The 13,425-nt window shown below is 36.3% G+C and overlaps 3 protein-coding genes and 1 non-coding gene across 4 annotated transcripts; 2 read left to right on the top strand and 2 right to left on the bottom strand.

The window, feature by feature from the left end:
* The first annotated feature begins 1,005 nt into the window (after window positions 1-1,005).
* On the top strand, window positions 1,006-3,864 carry LOC132181184 (protein IQ-DOMAIN 23-like). Its single transcript, XM_059594289.1, has 4 exons — window positions 1,006-1,587; window positions 2,489-2,689; window positions 2,785-2,862; window positions 3,042-3,864. Exons 1-4 carry the CDS (start codon window positions 1,267-1,269, stop codon window positions 3,768-3,770), a joined length of 1,329 nt encoding a protein of 442 aa, XP_059450272.1. The 5' UTR covers window positions 1,006-1,266; the 3' UTR covers window positions 3,771-3,864.
* Window positions 3,865-6,599: 2,735 nt separating this feature from the next.
* Window positions 6,600-7,843, bottom strand: LOC132180359 (putative non-specific lipid-transfer protein 14). Its single transcript, XM_059593152.1, has 2 exons — window positions 7,494-7,843; window positions 6,600-6,632 (listed from the first exon to the last, which is right to left on the bottom strand). The coding sequence occupies exons 1-2, from the start codon at window positions 7,841-7,843 to the stop codon at window positions 6,623-6,625; spliced, it is 360 nt and encodes a 119-aa protein (XP_059449135.1). The 3' UTR covers window positions 6,600-6,622.
* A 208-nt stretch (window positions 7,844-8,051) lies between these two features.
* Window positions 8,052-8,125, top strand: TRNAV-AAC (transfer RNA valine (anticodon AAC)). Its single transcript has one exon. It is a non-coding gene; the product is annotated as a tRNA-Val (tRNA).
* Window positions 8,126-8,354: 229 nt separating this feature from the next.
* LOC132181286 (RHOMBOID-like protein 2) lies at window positions 8,355-11,203 on the bottom strand. The gene is made up of 5 exons (XM_059594435.1): window positions 10,747-11,203; window positions 9,388-9,551; window positions 9,083-9,246; window positions 8,744-8,997; window positions 8,355-8,626 (listed from the first exon to the last, which is right to left on the bottom strand). The coding sequence occupies exons 1-5, from the start codon at window positions 11,058-11,060 to the stop codon at window positions 8,512-8,514; spliced, it is 1,011 nt and encodes a 336-aa protein (XP_059450418.1). The 5' UTR covers window positions 11,061-11,203; the 3' UTR covers window positions 8,355-8,511.
* Between the last annotated feature and the right edge of the window lie 2,222 nt (window positions 11,204-13,425).

The raw sequence follows: 13,425 nt of genomic DNA, 5'->3' as shown, positions 1-13,425 counted from the left end.
AAAATTTTGGTTTGAAACTGACCCAAAATTCAGATTTTAAAATTATAAAATTGAAAACTCTAGTTTTAGAATCAAAATGAGATAAATCATAAAAAATTAAAAATATAAAATGCTAAAAATATAAAATCTTTTACAACGAAATAAAACCACTATGTGCGGCTCTAAAAAAGGCCTGGGCTTGCTTATGATTTTTTTGGGATCATTGGCAATCACTATTGCTTGCTGTTTGATCCTGTTGGACTGGATTCAATTATTGTTACTATATTTGCACTGCATTTTATCATTTGGGCTTTGTTATGGGGGTGCCCTCCACTTTTATGTTTGTTTAATCATGTAACCTACTTTTTCTTGCTTGATTAAAAAAAAAGGTACTAAAATCATAAGGAACTTATTCATAAAAAATTATTAAAATAAATAATAAAACAATATTACGAATTTCAATAATTTCTTATTAAAAAAAAAAGAAAAAAGAAAATATAAAATGGTGAGTTGAAATATGGGGAAAGTGACAAGGCAAATGCTAAATGCCCAACTTTTTTGTCCAACATAAATTCAACTTTTGTCTTTTTTTTTTTTTTAAAAAAAAAAAAAACAAAATAAAAAATGAAAAAAAAAATGTTTGAAGCAACCCTATCTATTTTTGACCTTTCTCTTATTTGGTATTTTTTAAAAAATGAAAAATTGTATTTTTCTTCATAATAATGACATTTTCTTAAAAAAAAAAAAATGATATTATTACAAAAAAAAAAATAACAATTTTCATTTTTTTAAAATGCTACATAAAAGAAAGACAAAAAAAATAAATAGAGTTGCTTAGACAATTTTTTTATTTTTTATTTTATTTTATTTATAAAAAATAAGATAAAAATTGACCTAAAATTGAATAAAATAGTTAAGTCACTATCACCCCGAAGGGGCAATAGTAATTAGTACCCGACTAGAAGGGGAAAAAAGGGTACTACTTAGTACTTAGCCACTTAGCTCAGGAGTTGAGGTAATGTAAACATGCGAACAGCGCAGAGCAAGAGAGGCGATTGGATTTTTCAAAAGCTTTGTTTATTTTTAAGAAACAAACAAACTAACAACGCGAGCGTGTGACGGAAGCCATCAACCGCGCGTCTGCCGACCTCCTCAAAATCCTCGCTTCTCTCTCTCTCTCTCTCTTTGTCTCTCTGGGTTCAGAGTACAAAATCCCATCCGACTCCAACAACACTCCGACTCTCTCATCAGTCCCTGCTTTCCAACTTCCAACTTCCGAACCCCAACATGGGCTTCCTCCAACGCCTCTTCGGATTCGTCAACAAAAAGTCAAAGGACAAGAAGAAAAGGAGCTTAGCGCCGGACCCTGCCAACACCCCAACGACTCCGTCCCGAGTCGTCGGCGACCTGGACCCCAACAAGCACGCCATAGCCGTCGCGGCTGCCACCGCGGCTGTGGCTGAGGCGGCGCTCGCGGCGGCTCATGCGGCGGCCGAGGTTGTCAGGCTAACAAGCACCGGGCCGCCACGTGCCCCCTCCGCGCCCCATCGTCGGTGGACGGCGGAGTCCGCCGCTGTCAAGATACAGTCCGCTTTCCGTGCTTATCTGGTTGGTTTTATTCGTTATTTGTTTGCTAGTGTTTCTTCAATTCCTTCTTCCAAATTTATTATTAAAGATAACGAAAGATTAGATAGATAGATAGAAAGAAACAAACGGTGGCATGTGGGCACTAATTGGTTGCGGTCGGGTCTAGTGGATGGTGTCATTTCGCTATCGGGTATGGACACTACCCGGAGGCATGTTATGCGTGTGTGAGAAGCATTTGCCACGCGTCTGCATTTATAACGCGACGTGAACCACACGCGCCTTCATGTTCTCACGTCTTACCGGGAGCTTCGTCTCAGGTGTTGGATTCCCTTGTATGGAAGCAAGGGCATATCTGTCATTTGGTGGCCCTAGTGATTAGCTGGTTAGCTTCCTTGTTAAGAAATCCCACTCCAGTACTAAGTGCTCTAGTTATGATTCTTTTTGCTTTTTTTTTTTTTTCAACATCACCTTTATGGTAATTCAAATTCTTTACGTTTACTGCCCTGAATTCAAAGTTCCATAGCTAGCTATTTGTTGAATTTTGTGACCTATGAATATGAAATCCCTGCATTTTTTTTTCTGGGCTGCCTGGTGTTCTTGTTGTGCTCCAATGATATTTCCCAGAATTTTTTGTGTGGGGTTTTGGACCACAAATTTGATCAACTTTTTCCGCTAGATTCTTCACTTTTTACCTATGCTGTCACTTGCTGCGTATGTCACGTGGTGAGCAGAGATGAGGAGGAATATGTCCGCCACATGGCAGAGAGAGAGAGAGAGAGAGAGAGAGATTATGATTTCATCCACGGCCGTGTACCCTTTTCAATTTCCCAATTGATTCAAGATTTGCAATGAATCATAAAAAGGCAGCACTTGGTTCTGAGTTTTTTTTTTTTTTTAATGGATTTTTGGGTGAATTTTCAAGGCGAGGAGGGCGCTGAAGGCACTAAAAGCACTGGTGAAGCTTCAAGCATTGGTGAGAGGACACATGGTGAGAAAGCAAACTGCAGACATGCTAAGGCGCATGCAGACATTGGTTCGAGTCCAGGCCCGAGCACGTGCAACTCGCAAACACTTGTTGGATTCCTTTCTTTCTGCTGGCAAATCCTCCCACTTATTTCACCGTGTAATTCAACTGTGTTTTTTTGTCTTCTTTTTAGTTCGGTTATTTTAGAAATTCAAGAAATTTTGATTTCCATTTTCTGTTGCTTCCACTTGCAGGTCCCTGCAACTCCAGACTTAAGTGATCGCCAACTTCGTGCTTGTAGCACCAAATTTGATGGCGCCTCAGTCTTAAAGGTATTTGCTTTTCCAAAAGACATCTGTAGATCCTTAATTGTTTCTCACTTATGTGAATTGGAGTTTCTTTAAAATGAAAGTATAAAAGCAAATGTGCGTATATAGATTGCTCTTTTAGTGTCAAGATTCGGTTGCATTATCTTTTGACTGATCCTGCATCCTTGTGTTCCCACGCACAGAGATGTGGTTCAAATTCAAACTTCAGGGACATCATCGACCTAGACAGAGCAAACGGTGGTTCAAACTGGTTAGACCGGTGGATGGAAGAGAGTTTATTGAACAATCGTCGAGACAGTTCGTTGAAAAATGTGCATGCCGATGATGAGAAGAGCGACAAGATTCTTGAAGTGGATACTTGGAAGCCGCATTTGAAATCCCAACAAAGTAACAGAAGCTCTCAGACACCACAGCATGTTTTTTCTTCTGATTTTAACAAGGAGAGCTTTATGACATACAACTCTCCAACAAAAGCTCCGAACCCGGTTCCGGCTCCAGCTACTCAATCTTCCAGGGAGCTTTTATCTCTCAACTCTCTATCATTAGGAAAAGATGAAGCAGCAGCTGCAAGGACTGCTGAGAACAGCCCACAAATGTATTCTGCAACATCTAGGCCAGGAAGTAGTGCCAGAAGAGGTCCATTCACGCCCGCACGGAGCGAGTGCGCGTGGGGCTTTTTAAGCGGGTACTCGGGTCACCCTAACTACATGTCTAACACCGAATCATCTCGTGCTAAAGTTCGGTCACAGAGTGCCCCAAGGCAAAGGCTCGAGTTTGAAAATTTTGGTTCAACCAGGAGGTCTGTTCAGGGGGTTTGGGATGCAGGGATTAATGCAGATAGGGGTTTTTCCCCACAAGCTTATCCTGCCTCTACCCGCTTGAATAGAGTTGGGAGCTCTAGTTTTAAGTGATTTTTCTATGTATGGCAAGCAATGCTAGAGTTGTAATTATTTGACATGGGCACTCAATGTTCTCAACTATAAGATTATGTACCATATTTGTCCATCTGTGTGTTATGCCGGCTCCTCTAACATCATGCTTCTAACTTCTAGGGTTTAGTTCATAGCTCTTGGATCAGTCTACATTCTTTTCTTTTTGGAATTTATAAAGAGTATTTCGGAGAAATATTGATGAAATCTTTAATTCGGGAGAAATATTACAAAACCCAAAAGTTTCTTCACATAGATGCATACATCTTTGACACATTTCATGCAGACAGAAATTTATGGACCATTGGCTCTGTTTGCCAATGATCTTAAAAGAGGAAGTGATCTAGAACTGTAGATTTTATTGATGTAAAAAAAAATGTAAAAATGTTTTGTATGAAAAAATAAATTTTTTTTATTTTATAGTAATTTTTTTTATTTGAATAGTAATAAAAAATAATTGATATGATGTAAAAATTAAAAATATTGACAGTTAATTTTGGGAAAAATAGTATATGACCTATTTTTTTTCTTTTGGCTGTCCGTGAACATAGCCATTGTGTTTTATTATTTTCCTTGTAGTAGCGTCCCATCATCCATCAATTTGAAAAGTCAAAAATGTAAGGAGTAGCTACCACTGATTACTCTTGGGCCTTCTTAAAAGTTCGTACTTAAGACTTTATTATCACTTTTTGTATTGTGATTTGTGAGTTTTGATCCAGCCTACTTGCCATTTTGCATTTGATTTCACTGAGATTTGATCCTCTTCACATATTTACTTTCGGTGGACTATATGGGTAATTGGCCCCATCGCTAGTTTGTCCTAGATGACTAAAGTGGCAAGGAATTTGCATCCACTCCAGATTAAAATATGTTGGAAATAACTTCACTCAACCGTTATTCTTTTGAAATCTTAGGAAGAGTGTTACGGGGTCTAGATCCCTACTCCAAGTCGAATTGCAGCAGGAAACACAATCAAGTCCAATTAAACCCATTTGCACTCCAATTCAAATTGAAGTAGGAGACTTAATCCAGATCTTAACTCAATCTCTCTGACTATAAATAGCCCAATGCCAAATTCAAACTGAAATTTTGTGTTTTAGGCATCACACATTCTCCAGAAATCAACTTAGACATCGGAGTGAGACCATCGACACACCCGGCAAGCTTGTTTTGCAACGCTCGTGGTCGTTAGCGATCGCATAGATAAAAAGTCAGAAGCATATTGAAGAACATGCATTTCATCCCAATTCGGAAACTGTTGTAACAAAACAAATGCAACCTTCAACCTTGGATACCCATCACAAGCCATACAGTTCAAATCGATGAAATGATGCTGCTTATCAAAGTGATGTCGACATAGCTATTTAGGAACAGCTAGCCCACATCCGGAAAATAGCATACATATATTATTCCCCTTTTGGCTCTTTCTGACTCCAATTTTGGCCACTTGCAATTATAAATACTTTGATGGTAGTGGTTACTTCACGTGAAAATCAAATCTTTATAGGGCTATCTAAAATGTGATCATATTCTCCAAAAGCATTATAGACTTATGGTTCATGTCCCCAAATCATTTCGCTTTTCAATCAACATGAATAGAATTACTATACTTTACGAGGTAAATGTTGGTCGTTTTTGCATTTTTTGTTTTCTTTTTCCCATTTTGGAAAGTTGGTAAGAGAAAAACACCTATGAAATAAGGGTATATATGCGGATACAGATGCAGTTATTTGCAATATTCGTAACCGTATTTACAAAATGCGGACATCACGTTTTTACTAACCACATTCGCGCGGTTATTACATGTTGTTATTATCCATATTTTAGTCTCTTGGAACCTTCTTTGGACTTTCTTTGGGTCTCTATTACAACTTATTTTAAATGATTTTGAAAATGATTTGGACTAGTTTTTAGTGTTTTGGACATGTTTTTATGTTTTTTTTTTAAGCCCTAATGTTTTAAAGTATATTGATTTTACATTACTTTTGTTTTTTTACCCAACTGAATAACTGAATTGTAAAGAAAGAAAAAACAAGCCTTAAAACAATGTAAACATAACATATACCCAATCCAAACGATGCCGTTTTGGCTTTTGCTAACCACATCTGCCTATGAGGATAGCAGATGTGGGCGGTTAATATCCACCTGCATGTACACATCTACTATGAAGTTCACCAAGAGTACATTAACATATATATTTGGACATCTATGGAACTTGAGTCCACTTAGATATTATTAACTACTACTCACTTTGTTTATACTTTCTCAATGTATGACACAATATTAATAAATCTTCCCTCGTGTACAAGTCTTTTATAAATCCAAGAGTGTCACGTGTACTCCAAGGGCCACCACACGTTTTTACTAGAGTCAATCCAATCTCATCAAACCAAAACATTTGTATCAAAAGCGAAAACACCTAGAGAGTTCACCAAGAGTACATTAATATACATTTGACAACTGAATTAGCCCAAAAGTCTAAGCCTATAGACTTGGATTCACTTTTTTTTTTTTTTTTTTTTGACATGTCCGCAGAAGATGGGGGAGGGGAATTCGAACTAGTGACATCCACTTCATTAAGTGTGATCCCAGCCAATTGAGCTACCTCTTTGGGACAGACTTGGATTCACTTGAATATATTAATTACTCACATTCTTTATACTTGCTCAATAAGAGACGTAACACTCGTAAGCAAGCAATTAATAGATAATACAAAATTAAACAAGCATGACTTGGGTACTTAATGCTTCAAAGCATCACTTATTTATATATCACCTGAATACTCTTCTCTGGGCAACTGAAGAAGGGCTTCTTATTTGGTCTTTATTCTTCCTTCAAAATATGCTGCACAATTCAATATGAAACAATTATTAGAAACCCTGCAAATAGAATACATCAATGGGCCAATTGTCAAATCCTTCCAGCCATGGCCCATGCCCATGCATGCCAAACCCTACATAAAATGCATTCTGACAAGATTGTGTAATTTTGAATTGGACCATTCCACAAACTACTTTGTCTGCCTCACTCATTGGTATATTAATGATGGACCTAACGACTGAAAAGAGTTGGATGGGACCCATTAAACCATCAGGGTTGGAAAGATTAACGCTGTTTAATTAAAAGAATCAAACTCTTAAACTTTGATACAACGTGTTTAAATACTTGAGTAACCCTTTTAATAAATTAATCAGGTTGGATTGACCTGAACACAACCTATTTCAAGCTATTTCGACATGTTTAATATAAGTAAGTTAAATTGACCCAAATACTTGATATAACCCGCTGATTAATACAATTTCATATCATATAAAGCATAAATTTTATTAATTATAGACATTTACAACTAGATTCATGACGATCAAAATATCCAATTAAAAATAACCCAATTTCTCAACATAATATCCGACCCAAAATAATATTACAATCCAATTAAGTTCATTTACATAAATAAACACATAGCAATAAAAGAAAATAAGATTATATGTCTAATCAAATTTAAACTCTAGTATTTTAATTTTTTAATGGTAAAAAAAAATAATTAGTTCATGAGGGTCAACCGTAGTTTAAGTGGATTGGCCAAAAATTGGGATCGTGTGTTAAATTAAGTTGACTCGGTTTGACCCAAAGTCTACTTTATTAAATTCAAACATTTTAATTTCATGTTAAGTTTGTGTACGATTATCATGAGAGGGAGAGAATTACAGGCTGCAATCAGTATTGGGATCAATGATGAAGCCGAGAGAGACCCCGCAAAAGCCCGGCAAGGTAGCAATGGCAGTGGCATTGGGACCGTTGGTGGAAATGAGGCCCATCATGCATCTGCAAACAAATCTTTGATCACCAATAGCGTTCAGGCTCACCATCGCATCGCAGCACGGTGTTCCGGGAAGTGGGTCCGGTGAACCGTCGGCGATGAAAGTAGAGCAAGTTGAGACCAGCGATGTCACAGTTGAGCACTCTATGCTCGCGCCACTACCACACACTGCTTTTATAATTACCCACATCAACACCCCAACCACAACCGTCGATGCTTTTTGCTTAACCATTTCCATTTTATCATTCAACCCCATCAACTTCTACTATACACCAATCCTCAGATTCCCGGTTTTACATTAAATATATATCCTCTTATCTTATAGTTGGGAAGATGCTGGGTCGGTGTGCAATGAAGATTGTGTGTGTTCTTCATCAAGTTGGTGTGAGTTTTATCCATGCATCTAAACATACAATATGAATTAGCTCACGGCTCACTACAAGAAAGGTTTCGTGGTGTAGTTGGTTATCACGTCAGTCTAACACACTGAAGGTCTCCGGTTCGAACCCGGGCGAAGCCATTTCTTTTTTTTCTTTTTATTTCCTTGATTAACCCAATTCACGATTGTCGTGAATTCTTAGTTTTTTTATTTTTGTTTATACGAGTTTCTACTATATATTAGCTATTATTTGAAAATTTCCCTCATCTATGAAATGGGATCAAAAAAAAAATCAGAATCCTCGTATTGCTGTTTAGGAGATCAACAACATTTTCAAACCAAACAATCAGATACGATGAAGATATTGGGCTGCACATACAAATAACGATTGATTCAAGTGTTCAGAACAAAAGCATATACAATATACTTCAAATATCCAAAGCTGCTATGAATTATACACGTACCAAATACTAGTTTATAAAACTACTATATATATATAAGAGGAGAAAAGAGGCCGAGGAGAAGGGTTAGTTGTCATCACAGTTCCATCTAGACGTTGGGACGCAGGCCACGTAGTGACACCAATGGCAATGATCATTCCCATTCTCTCCTCTGAAAAGCATCACTAATGCAACCGTAAACCTGCAGAAAATCATAAACTAAAATCACAAACTTCTCAAGAAAAAACCATATATGCATATGGATAATCCCCCTTAACAAATTTGATTTTTGGGTTGTTGGAAGAGTGAGTTAACTTACCCTACAATCAGCAGAACAAGGGAAATAACCCACAAGGCGTATTGGTAAGGCTTGTATTTGTTTTTTATACGAACGCCGCTGTTGCGGAGATTCCGCTGCTCTAACCACCCGAACTGCGGGCGGGGAAGCAAAACGAAGCCGAGGAGGAGGCCGGTCAGAAATCCACCAATGTGCGCGTAATTATCGACGTGTGGCAAAATTCCAATGCCAAGGTTGATGACAATGACGATCAGAAGTGTGATAAGTGCTGCAGCCTGTTGGAAGAAACTGATCAGGGAGAATTAGGAAGAGAAACTCAAGCATAATTACATGAACAAAGATTCACACTCCATGGCTAACCTTGTTGGTATAAATAGTCCAGTTTGTTAGAAGTTCTGAGAGCATTGCTCCAAGAAGCCCAAAAAGAGCGCCAGAGGCACCCACAGAGATGTTGTTTCTAATAAATAAAGAGGAAACTATGCTCCCTCCGAAGCCTGACAACAAGAATATTATCCCCACTCGAACTGCCAAATTCCAACAAGTATATATATATAAGAAATCCTTCAAAGGATGGAAAATAAAGGATTGCTCTGGCTTCATAAGGCTATATATAATCAGCAGTAATTTTTCAGAATTGATTTCAAAAGCAAGAATGAGGAACATACCAAACCCAAACTGTTGTTCAAGGCGTATGCCAATGAAGACGAGGCTCAACATGCTTGCAACCAGATGAATTACACCAGCATGCAACCAGATGCAAGTGACAAGTCTCCATCCTTGATGCTTCTCCACAACTCTAGTCCACTCTAGTGCTCCCAACTTCTCCAATCTTAAAGAATTACAACAAGAAGAAGAAAAAACCAGTGATCAATCATATGCTGTTTCTTACACAACAAGTAAATTTGATCAGAAATTCTATTCAATATTACCAAAACTTCCATCAACCCTACAGAAGGACTCGTTTTGAAAATTTCGTAATGAGCATAAGTCTGCTTAAGTATATTAAATGTAAGACACAACACTCACAACATAAAGGGTGCCGTCCCTAATAAGAGTCGAAAACTAAATACCCATAAACGAATCAACATGATGATAAGAACCACTTCACCAGATGTAACAAATTTTCATCACTGCAGCAACTATAAGCAAAAAGAAAAGAAGACAGTGAAAAAGAAAAGGAGGGAACCAAGAACTGGCACAGAAAACGTGATTCCACCCCAGAAGAGTCAAGCAGAGCCATTTCAGCAAAGTTACCAAAATTCCACCCAAACCGTTTCAAATCTTAAAAACTTCCAATTCACGCAGGCTAAGGATCATAAATCACTCCCAAATTCGTCATGAGCTAATCACTGATTTCTGAAACTTTATTGGATAAAGAGCAAATACGGCATCGAAAAGTACCAAAGTTTCACGCTTTCAACCCCTAAAAGTCAAATCAGTCAAAAACCTTTGAAAAAAGTACTCCAATTAATTCGAATTCATGCCACATCGATAACAATTTTAATATATAACAAACTCTTAAAAAAACCGACATTTACCGCTAAGTACCAAAGATCATTGCATTATTGAAGAAACTCTGTTCAATAGATTCAACCAATTTTCACCTCAAAGCACTAGATCAGTCAAAAATCCAAAAATCTAACAACACAATAGCCTCAATTTTATTCGAGGGAAACCCCAAATATCCAAATTTTAAAACTGAAAGAACTATTATATCAATAAAAAAAAAATAAATAAAAACAGAAATTCTGTCATGGGTTAAAAGTGTAAGCAGGGGAACCCATGTCATAGAACTTCACCCTAAAAACATTCATGCAATCAAAAGCCCCTCATTTGATCACTGATCACACCAGCAGTCCCAAATTAGCAAAAGAATTAAAAAAACAAAAAAAGGAAAAAAAAAACATAACCAGGGATTGAGAGATGGATCAAAAGAATAAAATCACATAATCACACGCAAACCAAGTTCACTAAAAACAAAAACTAGGATATGGGAATCTTTCATAATTAAACAAGTTCCTTACGTTTCAGAAGAAGGCCCAAACAAAGGATTCTCCTTGATAGGCTGGAACGAGAAGCGCCCAAGAAACCTAACCACGCACTTCCCCTGAAACCCAAGATTGTTCTTGGGACAATTGTTCACGTACATGGCCACAAGAAACACAGCTACGTTCGCCACCACAAACATGGGAATCAGCCAAGAGGTCCATTGGGTCTCCGAATCATCTATCAGATAGGAAGAAGAAGAGGCTGAGTAGCTCCTGCTGTTTACTCTGTTTTTCACTTCCCCTGTTCCTCCTCCCCTTCCTCCTCTGTTTTCAATATCTTCACCTGGCATTCTCTCTCTCTCTCTCTCTCTCTCTAAAAATTGAGTTTTTCTCTCTATAATTCTGCGTTTGATTGTGGGTTGGTTCGAGAAGATTAAGGTAGCTGGAGTTGTTGTAGGGTTTAATGGAGTGGGCAATGTGTGTTTTAGTGAGTGGGTGAGGAATTTCAGGTTTGTAACTGCCACAGTGAGCAAAAGAGGATACCCAGTCTATATTTGGTGTGGAAACTACTTCCAGAACATTTCGGAACCAGCGAATGACAGCTTTCCACGTAAGACAGTGGCGTGTGACTGGGACAAGATCAAGCATCTTTTTTTTTTCTGTTGACGTGGCGGATATGTATTGGGCCGGCTGGTTGTGGGAGTACGATGCTTTGGAACAGTGGATTGGTGCTTCTCCACGCGGTGTCTCGCTTTCTGTGGGTGTTTCACTTCCACTAACCAGAAGTTTCACGTTTCGCGGTTATTTTAACTAACACTGCGCTTTTTGAAACGTGGGTTATTGGTTGATTGGCGGTTTAAATAAATAAGTAGTTTCAAATTTTCTTGAGTTTAGAGCATTCCCAATGGAAGAGCCAAATGTTACTTTTATCTAGAATAGCTCTTCAAATGTTCAAAAAACCTCCCACATTGGATGAGCCAAAAATATATGTAAAATAGATATTTGATTAGAAGAGCTAAAAAAAAAGTTAAATGTAGCAGCACTTTTTAAGAAAGCCATTTTATTTTTTAGTGTTTCTCTCTCCTGCTTTATCTTTTTCTCAAATCTTTTCTCACATTTTTTTAAGAAATATAGCTAATCGGATGTAGAGATACTTAAAAATGGCTTAGCTAAACTAGATAAAAGTGAATTTTGAAGAGCTATTTTACATAAAAATATGGCTCTTCCATTGGGAATGCTCTTAGAGAGTAAAATTAAATTTGGACATTTAAAAAAAAACTAAAAAAATAAATAAATAAAAATTGAGCTATAATCTTTTTACAACAGCTAAACGAAATCCCCTGCAGTAAATAGTAAAAAATCCTCTATCATGATGGCTCGTTTGGGTGTGCGATTTTAAAAAATTGTGTTTTTTAAATCGCTTCTTTTTTAAATCACACAGGCATTAGGTAGAATATGTCAATAAAGTTTTTTTTTTTTTATCAATTGAGTGTTTTGGATAACATTAGTATATAATTACGGTTTCATAACCAAATAGGTAAATATTGCCCCAAATTTTTTTTTAAGCAAAATCGTGATTTTAGTTTAAATTCGCACTTTTTCAAATAAATATTATCTAATCAGCTTATAGAAATCGCAGATTTTTTTACGATTTTAAAATTTGTGTTTTTAAAATCGTAATCCCAAACACTCCAAAATTGCGATTTGATTTAAAAATACAAATTATTTCTTTAAAAACGCACTCTCAAATGGACCCTTATTCAAATAATTTTAGCTAGTAAACTAGGGAAGGGTATAGTTGATTTGATAAAAATGGTGATTACAGTTAAATTATTGATTAAATAATTAAATTTAATCTTTCTTATCAATTGAAGTTTTAGGAATAAGTTGTAATTTAACATAATATTAAAGCAATCTTGAGTTCGAATCATAACTCAGTCAATTCACTCAACTTCATTAAAATATTAATGTGTTTGGCCTTATTTATTAAGTGTTAAAAAAAAAATGGCTTAAATTTCGTAATTTGAGAATAAAAAAAATTGTCAAAAATTATAATTAAAAAAAAAAAAAAAAGAGTTTGAACCCATTAATTTTAAAATATTAATTAAATTTACTACTTCTTGCTAGTTTAAACAAAATAAATGATCATTTAATATGTATATGCTTTAATTATTTAATTATTTATGAGCTGTAGTCATTAAACATTGGAAGATGAAGTGGGTCAGAGTATTTTAACATTTTGTCAAAAAGTTTGTGATAGCATATGCTAATGCAAAGTGGTATGCTGACACTAGACATTAATAATATTCTTTTTCAACAACAAATTAATGGATAAGACAAATAAGGAAGTGAATTCTATTCTCAAAGAATAAAATGCTTTAAGACTTTCATTGGAAATTCCTATAAATTACACATGCCTTGTAAATATACTTTTCACATTTTGCTTCATCTGTTGATTAGCATTGGAATTCCTCTTTTTTGATGCCTCCTACTCCTAGCGCATTCATATATCAGCATATGCTCCCATTGTATTTATCTTTATTCCCTACCTTTACTCCTTTAAATTAGCTGCTGCTTCCCTTTTTTTTTTTTTTTTCTTTCTTTCTTTTTATTGATAACAACTCATAAAGAAATGGTTCTTGTTGAGTACATTTATGTCATCCATCTACTAAAAAAGAGCTATTGTGGACTAAATATAAAAGAAATGGGAAACTT

Source organism: Corylus avellana, chromosome ca5, assembly GCF_901000735.1.
Source record: "Corylus avellana chromosome ca5, CavTom2PMs-1.0".
In the NCBI taxonomy this organism is placed as follows: Eukaryota; Viridiplantae; Streptophyta; class Magnoliopsida; order Fagales; family Betulaceae; genus Corylus; species Corylus avellana.
The sequence above is the reverse complement of the archived record's forward strand: the minus strand, read 5'-3'. Positions and strand labels throughout refer to the sequence as shown.